The sequence below is a fragment of the Dermacentor andersoni genome, chromosome 10 (genome assembly GCF_023375885.2).
Source record: "Dermacentor andersoni chromosome 10, qqDerAnde1_hic_scaffold, whole genome shotgun sequence".
In the NCBI taxonomy this organism is placed as follows: domain Eukaryota; kingdom Metazoa; phylum Arthropoda; class Arachnida; order Ixodida; family Ixodidae; genus Dermacentor; species Dermacentor andersoni.
The window spans coordinates 11,518,619-11,533,936 of NC_092823.1; the positions used below are offsets into that span (position 1 = coordinate 11,518,619).

The following is a 15,318-nucleotide window of genomic DNA, read 5'->3' on the forward strand; positions in this document are numbered from 1 at the left end:
AAGAAACAAATCAGCTGCTGGATTGTCTTGACATGGCCTACTAAACTGAAACCGGAACTGCTGCAGAGCCACTCTATCGAACCAGGCAGAAACGATGATGATGAGCGGAGATTTTTAGTAGCGCCACTTCGTGGGGCAGCAAGGAAGCTCCGTTCAAAACAAAAATGGCGTTCGGCAAGTCGAACCATGCACCTGTCAGAGTCGGCGCATGGTGCTCTCGACCGAGTTGGCTCAAGAAGTGTCCGAAAAATCAGACGAGAGGTTGCAAGGTGTCCGAACTTTCGGCAGTTGTTATACATTATGGTCTATGGGGAAAATGGCGGTGCCGCGAAGCTGACCGAATAATCGGGCATGTCCGAATTTTCGGAGTCCGGAAAATCGGTCGGCGACTGTATACTAAACATGCAGTTCTTAAGGCAAAAGCCTGAAGTGGCTCATGGGTCGAAAATCCGATGTCCAGCATTATCGATTAATTCAATGGCACTAAAATTGTTGGTGCCATCGATGGTCGAACCCATGACTTCTGGTGCTAATTAAGGCACTAGAACCCACGACCTTTCGTGGGAGTCAAACCCTTGACCTTTGGTGGTGCCATTATTGATGTTTGAACCCACGACAATTGGTGGGAGCCGAATCTTCAACCTTTCTAAGCAGAAAGGAAACTGCCTATCTGAAATTTGGGTTGCGTATGCGATGATTTCCACTCGTTTGGTCGGTATAAGTACCATGCTTTTCTGAAATGAAATTCAGTTGATAGCGCATGTCCTGTCGTCTTTCTTGTCCGTGTCACTCATGACTTCAATAGATGCCTTGACCGTTGGTATTAAGGCGAAGTTAATGAAGGCACAGGTAATTAAGATAGAATTAAGGCACTTGAATCCACTACCTTTGGTGGGAGTCGAACCTACAACCTTTGGTGTTGATTAGAGCATAATTAAGGCACTTGAGCCCATAATCTGGTGGCAGAAAGACAAGCAATAGGAAGTAACAAGGCATTTGAATGAAAATGTCAAGTAATTTAATGTCTCATGAGCATGCAGGCTTCATCCTCACTTGCGTATGGTAAAGTGATTGCTAACTTTTTGTTTGCATGCATTTTTAAAGAGAACTTGCAGCTTGGATACTTTCATAAACAAAAATGGGCCAATCTGGAGAGTAATAAATGCGATTCAATGAAAATACAGCTTCAGGTGTTTCTTGTTTTTCTTGTGTGTGTACATCTTCTAAAATTACCAGATGAAGCATGCACATAATTAGTGTTTATATAAGCTACGGTATTATAGATCAATTAGCTGCAGTAGCTGTGTAGGCTAAATGTACTATAGTGCAAGAAACGCACGGCAACAAAATATTCTATGAATAATATGAGCATATTATCTCGTACATTTTTTACAAATAAAATATAGGAAGCACAATGTGTTTCCTTTTTTTCTTTCAATAAAAAGAAGCAATACAAGAATGATGCTGTTTTCTTCCCCGTGCTACTCATGTGTCAGCCCCAACTCGAAAATACTTCCGCAGTCACTGTCCATGCTCCCCACCAGCTACGTGTTAACGAGCTCTTACTGCACATACCAATGTAAACAAATGTGCCATTCTGATACTTACTATAGAGGGTGTCCCATGTAACTTGTACCCACGTTTAATAATATGGGAGTGCCACGTGGCTGGAATAAGGTAACATTGTTTGCCGTCACTTGGAGCAAGTCAGACTATTTTTATATTTTGCCTAACTGCATTAGTTAATATTAATTAACTTTTCAAATATTATAATCAGAGCAATACTGTTAGTCAGAAAATTGTAGGCCATCATGCAAGATTCCCCATTTATCTTTCTGTTGCTCTGTAAGTGCCACACAAGCTTTTTCCAAGCCTGAAAGAAGGTCACAAAAGCACAGGAAAAGTGACGCCTGACTGGTAGCGCAGAATTTTTTTTTTGTTTTGTGGGCATTTTTAACACTTGGAAAAACTTTGTGTACTAGCACATATTGAGCAACAGAAAGATGGACCAGGAATTTTTGACGATGGCCTGCAATTTTCTGACTGACAATCTTGCTCTGATTATATTTGAGAAGTTCATTTATCAATAAGAACGAATTATGTAACTAGGAAAAATTAAAATATAGCCTCACTTGCTCCAAGCAATGGTTCTGTCCAGCCACATGGCAGTCGCATATTCTTAAATTTTGGCACAAGTGGGACATCCTACACAATATGCAGTATAAACACCCAGCATACATTATCGCCCCTTTAAAGAGCTATGATGTTTTTATCGTGCTACTGCATATGTTCAGTGCAGGACTAACAGTGGAAGATGCATAAACTTGTAGGCTGTTACGATACAGCTAATATCAGCTGAGTGGGACCGACCCTGGCTCAAGCTTGATGTGGCCATCTGGCAAGTGCTCAAGCATCTCAACTTGTGGAGCATGTTTGGATTTATATTGAGCACAACTAAATATATATATACAAGCACGGGTGTAGTGGCAATCGCATAATGGTGCGATGTATTCATTCAGCAGCCTATCGCATGGTGAGTGGCTTTGTCGACCTAGCTACACGACGGCCCGTAGTCACACTATGACTCTTGCAATTGTCAATCGTGCCGGAGTCGTCGTTGATATCAGTGTCCTGCCCAGGAAGCATCCGGCGGCGCTAAACGAAAATTGCAAAAAGGACTGATGAACGCACAAAAACATTTCAGCCCACTTAATGCAGCTTCATTACTATTTGTTTCTCGCAGAGTCCACTAAGGTGGAATCACAGCGTAATGCAACAGGCAGATCGCAGGAGGTGAGAGGTCACCTTGTTCACTGACGCGAAGCCGCTCTTCTTTTGAGCCCCCCACCATCTGTTAAAAAACATTTTATTTATTTTAAGGGTATAGACACTACTGAAAGTGACATTTGATTTGGGTTAATTTTTGCTTAAAGAATGCTATTCAAGCCTTTACAGAAGAATTCACAATTTGCACCACAACGTTTTTAATGGTTCAAGTTATTCGAAACACCCCGTTATAAACGGGCATATATAAGTACTATTCGCCGATCTTTTCACAAGTGTATTATAAGTTTCAGAATGTATAGGCACTCTTTAGCCTGATATGACTTTCTACAAACAAATGTAGTGTCCGTCAATAAACTAAATATCATACTTGCAGCCCTCTCACAGAGAAGGCAGCCTAATAAGCTACAAAAACAGTTCATGGCCTAGTTTAGTTCCAAAATGGAACTAAACAGGACGGTGTGTTAGCCGAAAGAAACCTTCACTGCATCTATCTTGTATAAAAATATGGCAGCACAGTGAAGTTTCATTTTTTTTTACAGGAAACTCAATGCGAAGCAAAACGCACCAAGCTTATCACAAGGGGAATGCAATCAGTCCGGCAAGGCAAACTTGTGCACGGTGCAGATGCCACCGTCAGACACGCTCACCACGCACTGCCTGTCTGGTGACAGCGCTAGGTCTAAAATGTCGTGGTGGTGTGCCCTCCAGCACAGAGCTGGTTCCTGCGGGGCACGGATGTCCCAGCTGCGCACTACACCATCTAGACATCCTGTGACAACTGTGTGCGGTCCATGCCAGAGGGCCCGCGTCACACCTGCTGGGTGGATGCAGCTCTGGCGCTCGGCCTGTGAACCCAGGTCCCAAAGCGAGAGCCGGCCAGAGAGCAAGCCAGCCGCCAGAGTCCGCTGTGCTCCATCAATACAAACAGCTTCCACTGTGGAAGCCTCGTCACCTGCACGTAACATTGCACGAGCTTGAGAAAAGCACAGATGACTACACTAGGTTCTTTAAACGTGACAACTGTTGACCAGAGGTCTCAAACATGCAGAGCTCTCAGGTGTAGTTCGCGTAGCCCTGCCGAGTGCAGGTCTCTGTAGGGCTTGAAATAAGCCCTTGAAAAACAGCAATGGTTCTCCCAGAAAACAGCACAGACGAGCAATGACACAGTAAGATCAAGTTTTGCTATTTCGCTGCTCATAGCTAGATCTTTCAAACCATTTATGGAAGGTGTCTTCATAAAGAAGTGGCTGCTAAAACTATGAGATCATGCTTGTCGCAGCATGAAGAGAACTTTTGAGAAGATCTGCCTTTCGCAAATGTTATTGTTAAGATGAGCACGGACACTGAAAGAGATCTCAAAAAGTTGTACCATGGGTTTGTCGCGTTTTCAATCACTGTGGACGCGAGTGATGACATTACCGATAATCTTCAGCGTGCCATTTTCACCAGAGGCATTGACAGGTGTCTTACTGTCACAGAGAAATCGCTTGGCCTAATGACGACGAAAGAAACAACTACTGGTGCCAACATTTTCTCAGTGCTTGAAAAACTAGTCGAGCTGGTGCAGAAGTATGGCTTCCGTGCAACTGACAGCACCCTAATAGTGGTTGAAACCAAGAATGGGCTTGTCGGGCACATGCAAGCACACAATTTGTACTTTACAGTGCAGTCCATTGCATTTTGTACGAAGTCGCATGATGCAAGTCGCTGCAAATGAAGAACATCATAAAGATTGTGTTTAGCACAAAGAACTTTATGTAGTCAAAGGGCTAAACCAACGTCAGTTCATGTCTTTGTTAGAGGCAAGCAGTGATGGACATAATGGCATTGCATACCACCTTGAAGTGAGAGTAGGGCAAAAGCGCTTAAAAATTTGTTTAGTTGCTGAATGAGGCTTCCAGCGCTTCGGAAGAAACAAGATTTCAGAGTAAAAAAGAACAGGACAGGGAACAGAAAGCATTGGAAATGCATCGATTATTAGAAATCCAACTAGCCCAGCTTTCTGAAAGACAAAGGAAAGGATTATGTTTCAACAGAACTGCTTGTTGGCCTAGTTGGTTCTTGCTAAAAGACATGTTTTTTGCCGCAAGTTAAAACACACAAAAGGAAGACAAAACCAGTTGGAAGTGCTGCCCGTGTTGTCTTCTCTGTGTCTTCCTTTTGTGTGTGTTTTAACTTGCAGCAAAAAACATGTCTCTTAAAGGAAAGGAAGTTGCCAAGCTGCAATTTGCAAAGTGCATGAATAAGTGCCCTTGCATTTCAGTTCGACATTACATTATGTTAAGCTTCAAGGCAGGAACAAAGTTACCACTGCAATACTATTTCACAATGCTGTCCTTGCATACAAGGCAAGAAAGCAGCTTTGGGAACATCAGGTAAGGCAGGGAATGCTCGACCATATTCCGGCAATAAAGTCGCTGAAAAATTTAAATGAGCAGAGTGAAGCGCAAGTCTGAACTCTACTTTATATGATGCGCACCCTCTTGTACGCACCTCAACAGTCTTCAAAAAGAATTTGAATACCAATTTCAAGACATGGCCGACCTCTTCAAATATCATCGGGTTGTATAGTGCAGAGGGAACGACCACAAAAAGAAAGACAAGATGACACATAAAGCGCACTGCGTGTCGTCTTGTCTCTACACTCTAGAACCTGATAATCATGAACAAGCCCAAATTTCCACTATCTTTTAGGAGTTCAAGCTTGAAAGGATGTAAGTTTAGGCATGTTGGTATTCCATTTGAGCTTTTAGTGCACAAAACATGCAGGGACAGTCTACGTCTGTCTAAATTCTTCTCATATCTTTTGTACACTAAAAGCTAAAAAGAGTTGAAGCTTTTCTCGCTGCAGGTCTTGGTGCAAGTAGAAGAGGTGGCTTCTGAACTAAACATTGGACTGATTGAGCTCCAGGCCAGCATGACACTCAAGCAGAAGTTGGAAGACCAGAGTTTTACAAGTTCTGTGAGAAACGAGAACACTCACCACGTTTGGGAGCACATATTTGTGTGAGCAATATTTTTTCATTAACATGAACAAGTCGTCACAGCACTCAAGAGTGACTGACGCACATCTCTGGCTCACCATAATGACCGTGTTAGCACAGGATTTAGCTGAGGTCATTTTAGCTTTGGTTGCAAGGAAGCGTTGCAAAGCATCAAGCCACAGTCTGTGAAGGCAGTGGAGTGCCAAGAGAAAATAAAACTTGTTACGAATTAAAAACAAAAATATTAATTTTTTACAGGGCTTTATGCCATGTTTCTGTGCTTGCTGTTCTTGCAGCCATATTTATAAAATCAACTCTGTGGAATATATGCGGCCCAGTGTCGGATGCGAGTTCGAGACCCCTGCTCTGAACAATGCTGTCAGGAATGCCTGAGCCATATAATTTTGTAGATGCAGTATGGAGCATGCACAATTTCAATCAATCAATCAATCTTTGTTTTCGTCTTTCGTATACACGAAAGAACGAAGAAAGGTGGCAAGAAATAAAGCTGCTTCGTCGCAGCTTGACTGAGCTCCTGCCACCTGTACATAGGCAACACACAGCAAAATACATAGGTAAGAAATGAGCATAAAGAGAAGTATTTTTCTTTTTTTAGTTTCAGAAGTGCACAGAATATGTATGTAACATAATGTGAAACATTTAAGCAAGAAATACAAACAATACAAAAAAGAAACTGCACCAAGACATGTACTAGCTAATTACCATAAGTACTAATCAAACATATTAGAAAATTTAGATCAAGTGGATCTATTTTAGGGTACAAAGTTTTTCTTATGCTATACAGACATGCAGAAACATTTCTTTCTTCGTTAGTGTTAGTATTTCTATCTCGTGCATAGCATGCGTTTAATGTAAGTGGCACAGTGTGTCGAACCCTTTCTGTACCATAGTGTGTGCGAGACAAGGAAATTTCAAATGGCGGTTGGTACCTAAATGGATACAACGCTATGGTTTCTTTAAAACATGCTAGGTCTAAAAGCTTTTCCAGTTTGCCGAGTTTAGCGCTTTTGTACATTGTTAGTAATTTGTGGGTATAAAGATTGTCTGATTTTATGATTTTATGTTTACGAAAAAGTGGATTTGTATGTTCTAGAAACAGGGTGCTATCAATAGATCATAGTGCCTTTTTCTGTATTAATGTAAGTTTATGTACGTTGTAAGTGTGGTGTTTCCCCGTACTGATGCGCAGTAGTACAAGTGGAAATTCAACAAAGCGTAGTACAGAGTCCTTTTAACATTAGTCTGAAGAATGCAATTGTCATGCAAGTAGTACTGCATCTTGGAATGTTTGAACTGAGGCACAATTTTCATGTCTGACTCATTAAAGCTTTGTGAAGCTAAAGAAATACTCAGAAGGGTCGTAGTTGAAGTGGGCTGAAATTAATTCATTTTATTTGGATCAAGGACACGTTACACAGCATGTCTGAAACACCCGAATGTCTGCTGCAGTGTCCGTAGATCAATCATCATCATCATCTGCCTGGTTACGCCCACTGCAGGGCAAAGGTCTCTCCCATACTTCTCCAACTATCCCGGTCATGTACTAATTGTGGCCATGTTGACCCTCCAAACTTCCTAATCTCATCTGCCCACCTAACTTTCTGTCACCCCCTGCTACGCTTCCCTTCCCTCGGAATCCAGCCCGTAACCCTTAATGACCATCGGTTATCTTCCCTCCTCATTACATGTCCTGCCCATGCTAATTTCTTTGTATTCATTTCAACTAAGATGTCATTAACGTGCGTTTGTTCCCTCACCCAATCTGCTCTTTTCTTATCCCTTAACGTTACACCTATCATTCTTCTTTCCATAGCTAGTTGCGTCCTCCTCAATTTAGGCAGAACCCTTTTCGTAAGCCTCCAGGTTTCTGCCCCGTAGGTGAGTACTGGTAAGACAGCGCTGTCATACACTTTTCTCTTGAGGAATAATGGCAACCTGCCGTTCATGATCTGCGAATGCCTGCCAAACGCACCCCAGCCAATTCTTATTTTTCTGATTATTTCACTCTCATGATCCGGATCAGCAGTCACTACCTGTCCTAAGTAGATGTATTCCCTTACCACTTCCAGTGCCTCGCTAACTATCGTAAACTGCTGTTCCCTTCCGAGACTGTTAAACATTACTGCTGGGCACTTTTTTGAGGTTGTGTGAAACCTTATGAATGTAAGGCATCACCTAAGGTTTGGTCTTCACGAGTTCAGGTGCAGCCTACATTTGTCGGGGACCAAATTTCTTGAGGAGGGTTTCAGCGACTGCTAAAAGGACCGAGCAAGGGAAGCCTGCGGCCAAAAGCCTGCGAACCTGATTGTCAAAGCTAAAAACCATTTCGTGCGGGCATGACTTTTGAAGTGCCGATTCCATGCAGAGCGATGCAATTGCTTTTTTTATGGTCTTTGAATGAGATGATTCATAGGGAAAATGCTCTATCTTTGCACTCTTTACAGAAGTTTACGAACCTGGTTTTTACATGCACATCACTTTTTCTCACTCGCACAAAGTTCTTCTCAACCGCTTGCAAAGCTTTTTCCTTAAAAATTGCGTACATGACGACGAAGCCACTATCTTTGACCGCTTGTAAAAGAGAGAGCTTGTGTTCCATGAAATACGCGACGATCCCGTCTAATACACGTCTCGAGGTATGACTGGTAGTGTTGGGAATCAGCTTTGCGATGCTGTCTACTCCCTCAAGAAAGCACCTCTCACGGTTTTCTCTTCTGACCATGTGGGCGATGCTTCTGTTGGTGGTGAGCAGGTCGTGAGCTGGCGCAAATGAATCAACGGCATATTTTGTCCCTTTTTGCAAAACTTTCTAAATCTTCTCAGGAATCGTGACATCCCCTAAAACCACAATTGCCTTCTTGGGTGCATGCTCATTACTTTGCAACATTACTGAGAAGGTGCTTAAGTAAGAAGGACCAATTTACCTCTGTTATCTGAGCAGCCTATGACTTGAGGGTGTGATACATCCCTGCAGTGAGCCACTCCAGTACAGCCAGGCCTTTACCATGGTAAAGGCCTGGCTTTTACAGCATGAACTACCGCAAAATGGCGAGATATGCTTTTTATACCTCAGGCTGAGGATAACTAAGGAACACACCTGTTGGGTGTATTTCCCACGTGCAAAGAAAGAGCTTTTGCCCTATGAATCATCTCATTCAAAGACTGTGAAAAGTGCAATTGCATCGCTCTGCAAGGAATTGGCGCTTCAAAAGTCGTGACCGCACGAAATGCTTCTTAGCTTTGACAATCACGTTCGTAGGCTTTTGGCTGCAGGCTTGGCTGTAGGTGTATGTGCCTCATGAGGAACGCATGATACGGACTAAGGAGACTGCTCTCACTGAGGCCGCCTCTGCGGTTCGAGACTCTTGCGATTAATCGGAGCATGTTTTCCGTTTTTGCCTTGACGCAAACAACCATTTGATTGTTGCTTCGCTTTGCATTTAGGATCAGACCTATAATCCTGACCGATTCGACTCTAGGGATCATCTGAGCAGATTCTGCGTATAGGTTAATAGGAATCTAGTTGAGAGGAGTAGAGTGTCTCTTGCCCCTACAATCCGGCCTATAAAGCAGTGGTTCCGACTTTGATGGTGATAGACTAATCAGGCAAAGACCGCCTGATGCTGTTCACACTATCGCATGGTTCCCGGCGCACATGGGAACCAATGTACATTCCAGCAAACCCAACCCGAATGAGCTAGTTCATGACCAGGCGCGAGGTCCAACATTCCGCAATGGTCCTGATACGCCAAGCAGTCAGGATTGTGAGCATAACTTGACCCTCTACTCTTTTTTAATGAAATAGTTAAACACTATCAGCTTGGGCGCAGGCAATTCCCGCTCCCACACCCACAGCTAACTAGACCTCAATCTTCCACATTGAGAATGTAACAAACGAGATCTTTCCCTTCGAGAGGAAAGTTTAGCCACTTTGCTCCGGACATCGACCCACACTGCCCCAAGTGCCATGAAGGGTATTGCTCGTTAGCACACATGCTCTGGCAATGCTCTGCGTTACAAAACGCATCTATTAATCAACAAAAGGACTAGGAAGAGGTACTTAAAAGCGCCGATGATACCCAGGACCAACTAAGGGCTGTCCAAAGGGCCTGTGAACGGGCGGAGGACCATGGTGTTTCGGCCCCAACATGGAAGTGGCCCGCAACTACGACTTAGTAGTTCCTTAGGACCTTAATAAAGTTTGTTGACTGACTGAATGACAGATGGCTCTTTGTCCGTTGCTGTCTTTTATTGGTCATTTGTTTCACCTCTTGCTGCTTGGGATTTATCATTTGACTTCCTGTGACTGCATGCGATATTGCAATATCATTATTTGTAAAAGAAGGCTGGCGCAGTTCGACTGTGCGCATGTGTTGTGCTTGTCTTAAATTTGAACCCTTTTCAAAAATAAACCAGTTGTCAGTAGCATTCCCTCGTCGTTGTGTCATCTTTTCACCGTGTGTTCGTTCCTTTTAGCGCTACCATCAGTTTTAAAGAATGCTCCACCAACTAGCACAGCACCAAGTTTTATTGAAGCATATGTCTAGTACAGTGGGCCCATCTTTTTGTGTGTTTTCTACTTAGGCGTCTCACATCAAGTCACCCTCGTTCATCAACCTTCTTCTGCGTCACATCGTCAATGCCACTTGCTGGGCTCGACGCCTAGCCTTAGGAAAGGCTGGATTCCGGGTGAAGTCGTCGCGCTCTTCGGTCCTATAAAGCCTTCTTGGAGCCATGTTAAAAGACTGTGCATGATTCTCAGAGCAGAGATCTGGCACAAAGTAAGGCTCATCCAGGACCGACTACACCTGGCCTGCAATACCCAATACCCAGAGTAGCTCGCTGCATGGATGTATCACACCCTCAAGTCGCAAACTGCTCAGATCACAGAGGTAAATTGGTCCTTCTGAATTAAGCACCTTCTCAGTAATGTTGCAAGCAATGAGCGTGCACCCAAGAAGGCAGTTGTGGTTGTAGGGGATGTCACGATTCCCGAGAAGGTTCAGCAAGTTTTGCAAAAAGGTCCAAAATACGCTGTTGATTCATTTGTGCCAGCTCGCGACCAGCTCGCTACCAAGAGAAACATCGCCCAAAAGGTCAAAGGAGAAGATCGCGAGAGGTGCCTTATTGAGGGAGTAGACAGCATCGCAAAGCTTGTTCCCAACACGGCCAGTCGTACTACGTGTATTAGACAGGATCGTCGCATATTTCAAGGAACACAAGCTCTCTCTTTTACAAGCAGACAAAGACGGAGGCTTCGTTGTCATGCACGCAGGCATTTACAAGGAAAAAGCTTTGGAAGCAGTTGAGAAGAACTTTGTGCGACGGAGAAAAAGCAATGTGCGTGTAAAATCCAGGTTCATGAACTTCTGTAAAGAGTTGAATCTGACAAAACTAGGTAATGATATCTCCAATTGTAGAGGTAACTCCTTCAATGCTTTTTTCACAGCAAGAACTCACGAACCTGGCATTCCTTTTAGGACCATTATTAGTGAGAACGAATCCTGGCAGCAATGTGTCAGCCGGTTTCTACCATGTAAGCTTAAGTCGATAAAAGTGAACAATCCCTTCCTGATAAAAACATCCCAAGAGGTTTCAAACTTTTTCCAGAATAACCGCCGTGTTGGCTAAGCTTTCTTTGTGGATGTTGAGGATTTATTTTATTCCATCCCTCAACCAGAACTTTTAGTTGCTGCGAAAGAGTCTGTTGAAAATTCAGGCGAACTTTCTTTTCAGTCCACAGCAGGAGTGTCTCTTGATGATTTTTTTGAAGCTTTTAGAATTTTATCTGAGTGTCACTTATATTCTTTTTGACAGGCAGCCTTTTCTGCAGCACCATGGCATCTGTATAGGGTCCTGTGTTGCACCTATCTCATGCGACATCTTTTTAGCTCATGTTGATTGCCTTTTGGATCGAGATTTTATTCGAGGCCCGGATTTAAAGGCTTTTAGGTATGTTGATGAATTTTTGATCTTTTCAAAAGCTTGTAATGACGCCTCTTTTGAAGATTCTGTTCGACAGGTCTTAAGTACTTTAAACGACCATGGTAAAAGCCTGGCTTTTACCCATGAACTACTGCAAAATGGCGAGATGCGTTTTTTAGACCTCAGGCTGAGGATAACTAAGGGACACACCTGTTGGGCGTATTTCCCACGTGCAAAGAAATAACTTTTTCCCTATGAATTGTCTCATTCAAAGACAGTAAAAAAAGCAATTGCATCGCTTTGCATGTAATCGGCACTTCAAAGGTCGTGCCCGCACGAAATGCTTTTTAGCTTTGACAATCAGGTCCGCAGGCTTCCCTTGCTTGGTCCTTTTAGGAGTTGCTGAAACCCTGCTCAAGAAATTTGGTCCCCGATGAATGTAGGCTGCACATGAACACGTGAAGACCAAACCTGAGGTTCATAAGGTTTCATAAGGTTTCACACAACCTCAAAAAAGTGGCCAGCAGGCACAACGTGCCGCTTGTTTTTTCTGTGCTAAACAAGTTTGCAAAGCTGTGCCCCCGCATCTGCGGTGAAGGTCAGCACGGTTGCAAAAAGCAGCATGAAGATGTCTTCGTCAGGTGCACCCTAGGAGTGGTATACTTTATTCCCCTGTCCTGCGGCAAGTGCTATATCGGGCAGACGGGGCATTGCCTCAATGACTCAATGAGTTTTGAGAATGAATGACATTCTCAAAACTTAACAAACCAAGACAAGCTTGCGAATTTAGTTTCGCATGTGATGGTTTGCGAGTGTGTGCCAAGGTTCAAAGAAGCAGATTCTGGGCAGAAGTGCAAGAGTTAAAGCTAGAGTTTTGCTGGAAGCATTCCACATACAAAGAAAGGCGAGTCTGTACATCAGCGATGTTTCTATAAACTTGTACTCGGCTGAGCGTACACTTCTGGAGAGATGTGTAAAACCGTAACATATGGCTTTTTGTTGGTCCGTTGCTGTGTTTTATTGGTCATTTGTTTCACTTCTCGCGGCTTGGGATTTATCATTTCACTTCCCGTGACTGCGTGCGATATTGCAATATCATTATTTGTGAAAGAAAGCTGGCGCAGTTCGATTGTGCGCATGTGTTGTGCTTGTCTTAAATTTGAACCCTTTTCAAGAATAAGCTAGTTGTCAGTAGCATTCCCTTGTCATCGTGTCGTCTTTTCACCATGTGTTTGTCCTTTTTAGCGCTACCATCAGTTTTAAAGAATGCATCACCAACTAGCCCAGCACCAAGCTTTATTGAAGCATATTTCCAGCATGGTTTTAGATGTGGCCTTAGCAACTGACAAAATTCGTTCATAACATCAGCAGCTCTTTAGACATAGGTGACCAGATTGATGCTGTTTTTATAGACCTTGCAAAGGCCTTCGACACTGTCATATACCCTAAACTTATGCACAAGCTGTTCACTATACTAAATATGCATCTTTGGTTGGCTGGATATCGGACTTTCTTTCCCAGTGTTCGCAATATGTATGTTTCAACTCTACTAACTCACCCCTGATTCCCGTTTCATCAGGGGTTCCCCAAGGCTCAGTACTGGGTCTTCTATTATTCCTGCTTTATATTAATGATCTCCCCGGTACACACTTCAGTTAAAATATGCCTTTTTACAGATGATTGCGTTTTATATCATACAATCAAATCTCCTGTTGATCATGTTGTCCTTAACAATTATTTTGCTAACTTCTGTAACTGGTCAGCATGGCAAATGAATATCAACTTTTCCAAAACTGTCTCCATGTCCTTTACACGACACTCATCCCCTTCCTTCATTGCCTATGCCCTTAACGATATTACGTTAAATTCAAATATTTAGGTATCAACACACGATTTGCCATGGTCGAAACACATTGGTGTCACCTTTAACAAGGCCCTTAACAGACTAGGTAATTTACATTGTATGCTGCGTCTTGCTCCTCAAGAAACTAAACTTCTTGCATATAAAACCCTCACTCGCCCCATCCTCGAACATGGCTGCGTTGTACGGAACACATACAAACACTGCGACGTCAAAAAGCTAGAATCAATGCAAAAAAAAAGGCAGTGCATTTTGTTTGTAGGAGATATAACAAGAAATTTTCGCCGTCTAACTTTCTTCCCCAACTTGGTCTCACTCCTCTTGCAGAGCGTCGCAAACTTGAATGCCTAAATTCCTTCACATCCAGTCTCCTCGCCTCTCCTCTCTAGATAACTACCTGATTTTTTCCACACCCTCATGTATGAGGAGTCACCATGCTCTAAATATCTCGACCTTTTTTGCCCGCACTGATTCCTTTAAACACAGTTCTTTTTCCATCAACAATTGAAGTTTGGAATTCATTACCGGGTAACATCTGTTCACTACCACTGAAACAATTCACGCAAGCTTGTTTATAAATGTTGCATATTTGTTGTTCATCCCACTCCTGCAATAGCCTCTTTGAGGCTGCAGTATGTATAAATAAATAAATAAATAATAAATAATAAATAAATAAAGTGATCTGTCCACGAGCGCCGCTGTCTATTTATGGGCCTGGTGATGGTCATGAGGTCCTGCTGTGTTGCACCGCTGAGACTGGAATGCTCCGGGCTGTGTGCAGCGGCCTTGCTTCGTCACCAGTAGTCAATTACACAGGCCCGTTCAGCAGCGATGTGGCTGCGGTTTTGCTGGCTTACCAATGGCAGGTCTGCAATGTGATCAATCATCACTTACAGCGCATACATAGACGAGGGACGAAAAAGGACGATGAAGACAAGCGCACGAAGTCCCGCTGTGTTGCACCGCCAGGACTGGAATGCTCCAGGATTTGCTCAGCGGCCTTGATTCGTCGCCCACAGTCCTTTTTGCAGGCCTGTTCAGCAGCGATGCCGATGCGGTTTTGCTGGCTTACCGATGACAGATCTGCCACGTGAGCCTGGGCCCGATTAGTAGTTTTGGTCGATATGCTGTTGCTGCTGCCAAGTCTTTCTGCAATTTCTTTCAATAAATCGCCTGATCAGTCTTGAGAACTGAAATTTTTTACCACCATGGTTCTGATGAGAGTGGTTATTTGCCAGGCATCACGGCTAATCATTGTCTGCAGCAAGGGCACCCCCACAAGCATAACACTTGCCTTTGCAGTCTCAAAGCAGTCTTTAAGCTACAAGCAGCTGTTGTACACCACTCCCATAAAGCATGGGGTCTTGCCCACCAGGGGGGCAATACCTTGATTTGGGTGAGTTGGTTTGCCCAAATCGCGCCAGTCCTGTCGTATGTGTTCCTTCGTCTTCATCTTTAGCGCTTTTTTTTATGAAAACTGTTAAAGAGGACCTTTAACTGTCATTGTCAAAGAAGAGGTTCAGTGAGTGCTTGGAGTTCCTGAGTTGCAATCACCGCAGCCCCAGCCAGAAGCGATGAGCTACGCCGCCGTCGCCCATGCTGCCGTACGTCACCAATGAAGAGAATCTTGACGTCGCCACCTATCTCCAGCACACCGAAGAAGCCTGACAGCAAGCCCGCCTGCAAATCAAGCACCAGCAGAGAACTGACAGCCGACACTACAACCTTCGACGATGCTAC

General features: G+C 43.6%; 1 protein-coding gene across 2 annotated transcripts in view; it reads right to left on the reverse strand.

The window, feature by feature from the left end:
• Positions 1–1,001: 1,001 nt before the first annotated feature.
• Positions 1,002–15,318, reverse strand: part of LOC126519634 (angio-associated migratory cell protein) — a 54,251-nt gene continuing 39,934 nt past the window's right edge. For both annotated transcript variants that reach the window (XM_050168997.3, XM_072285110.1), the window contains exon 4: positions 1,002–3,739. In XM_050168997.3, the coding sequence (XP_050024954.2) occupies positions 3,378–3,739 (362 nt within the window). In that variant the 3' untranslated portion in view covers positions 1,002–3,377. The remainder of the gene's footprint in view (positions 3,740–15,318) is intronic.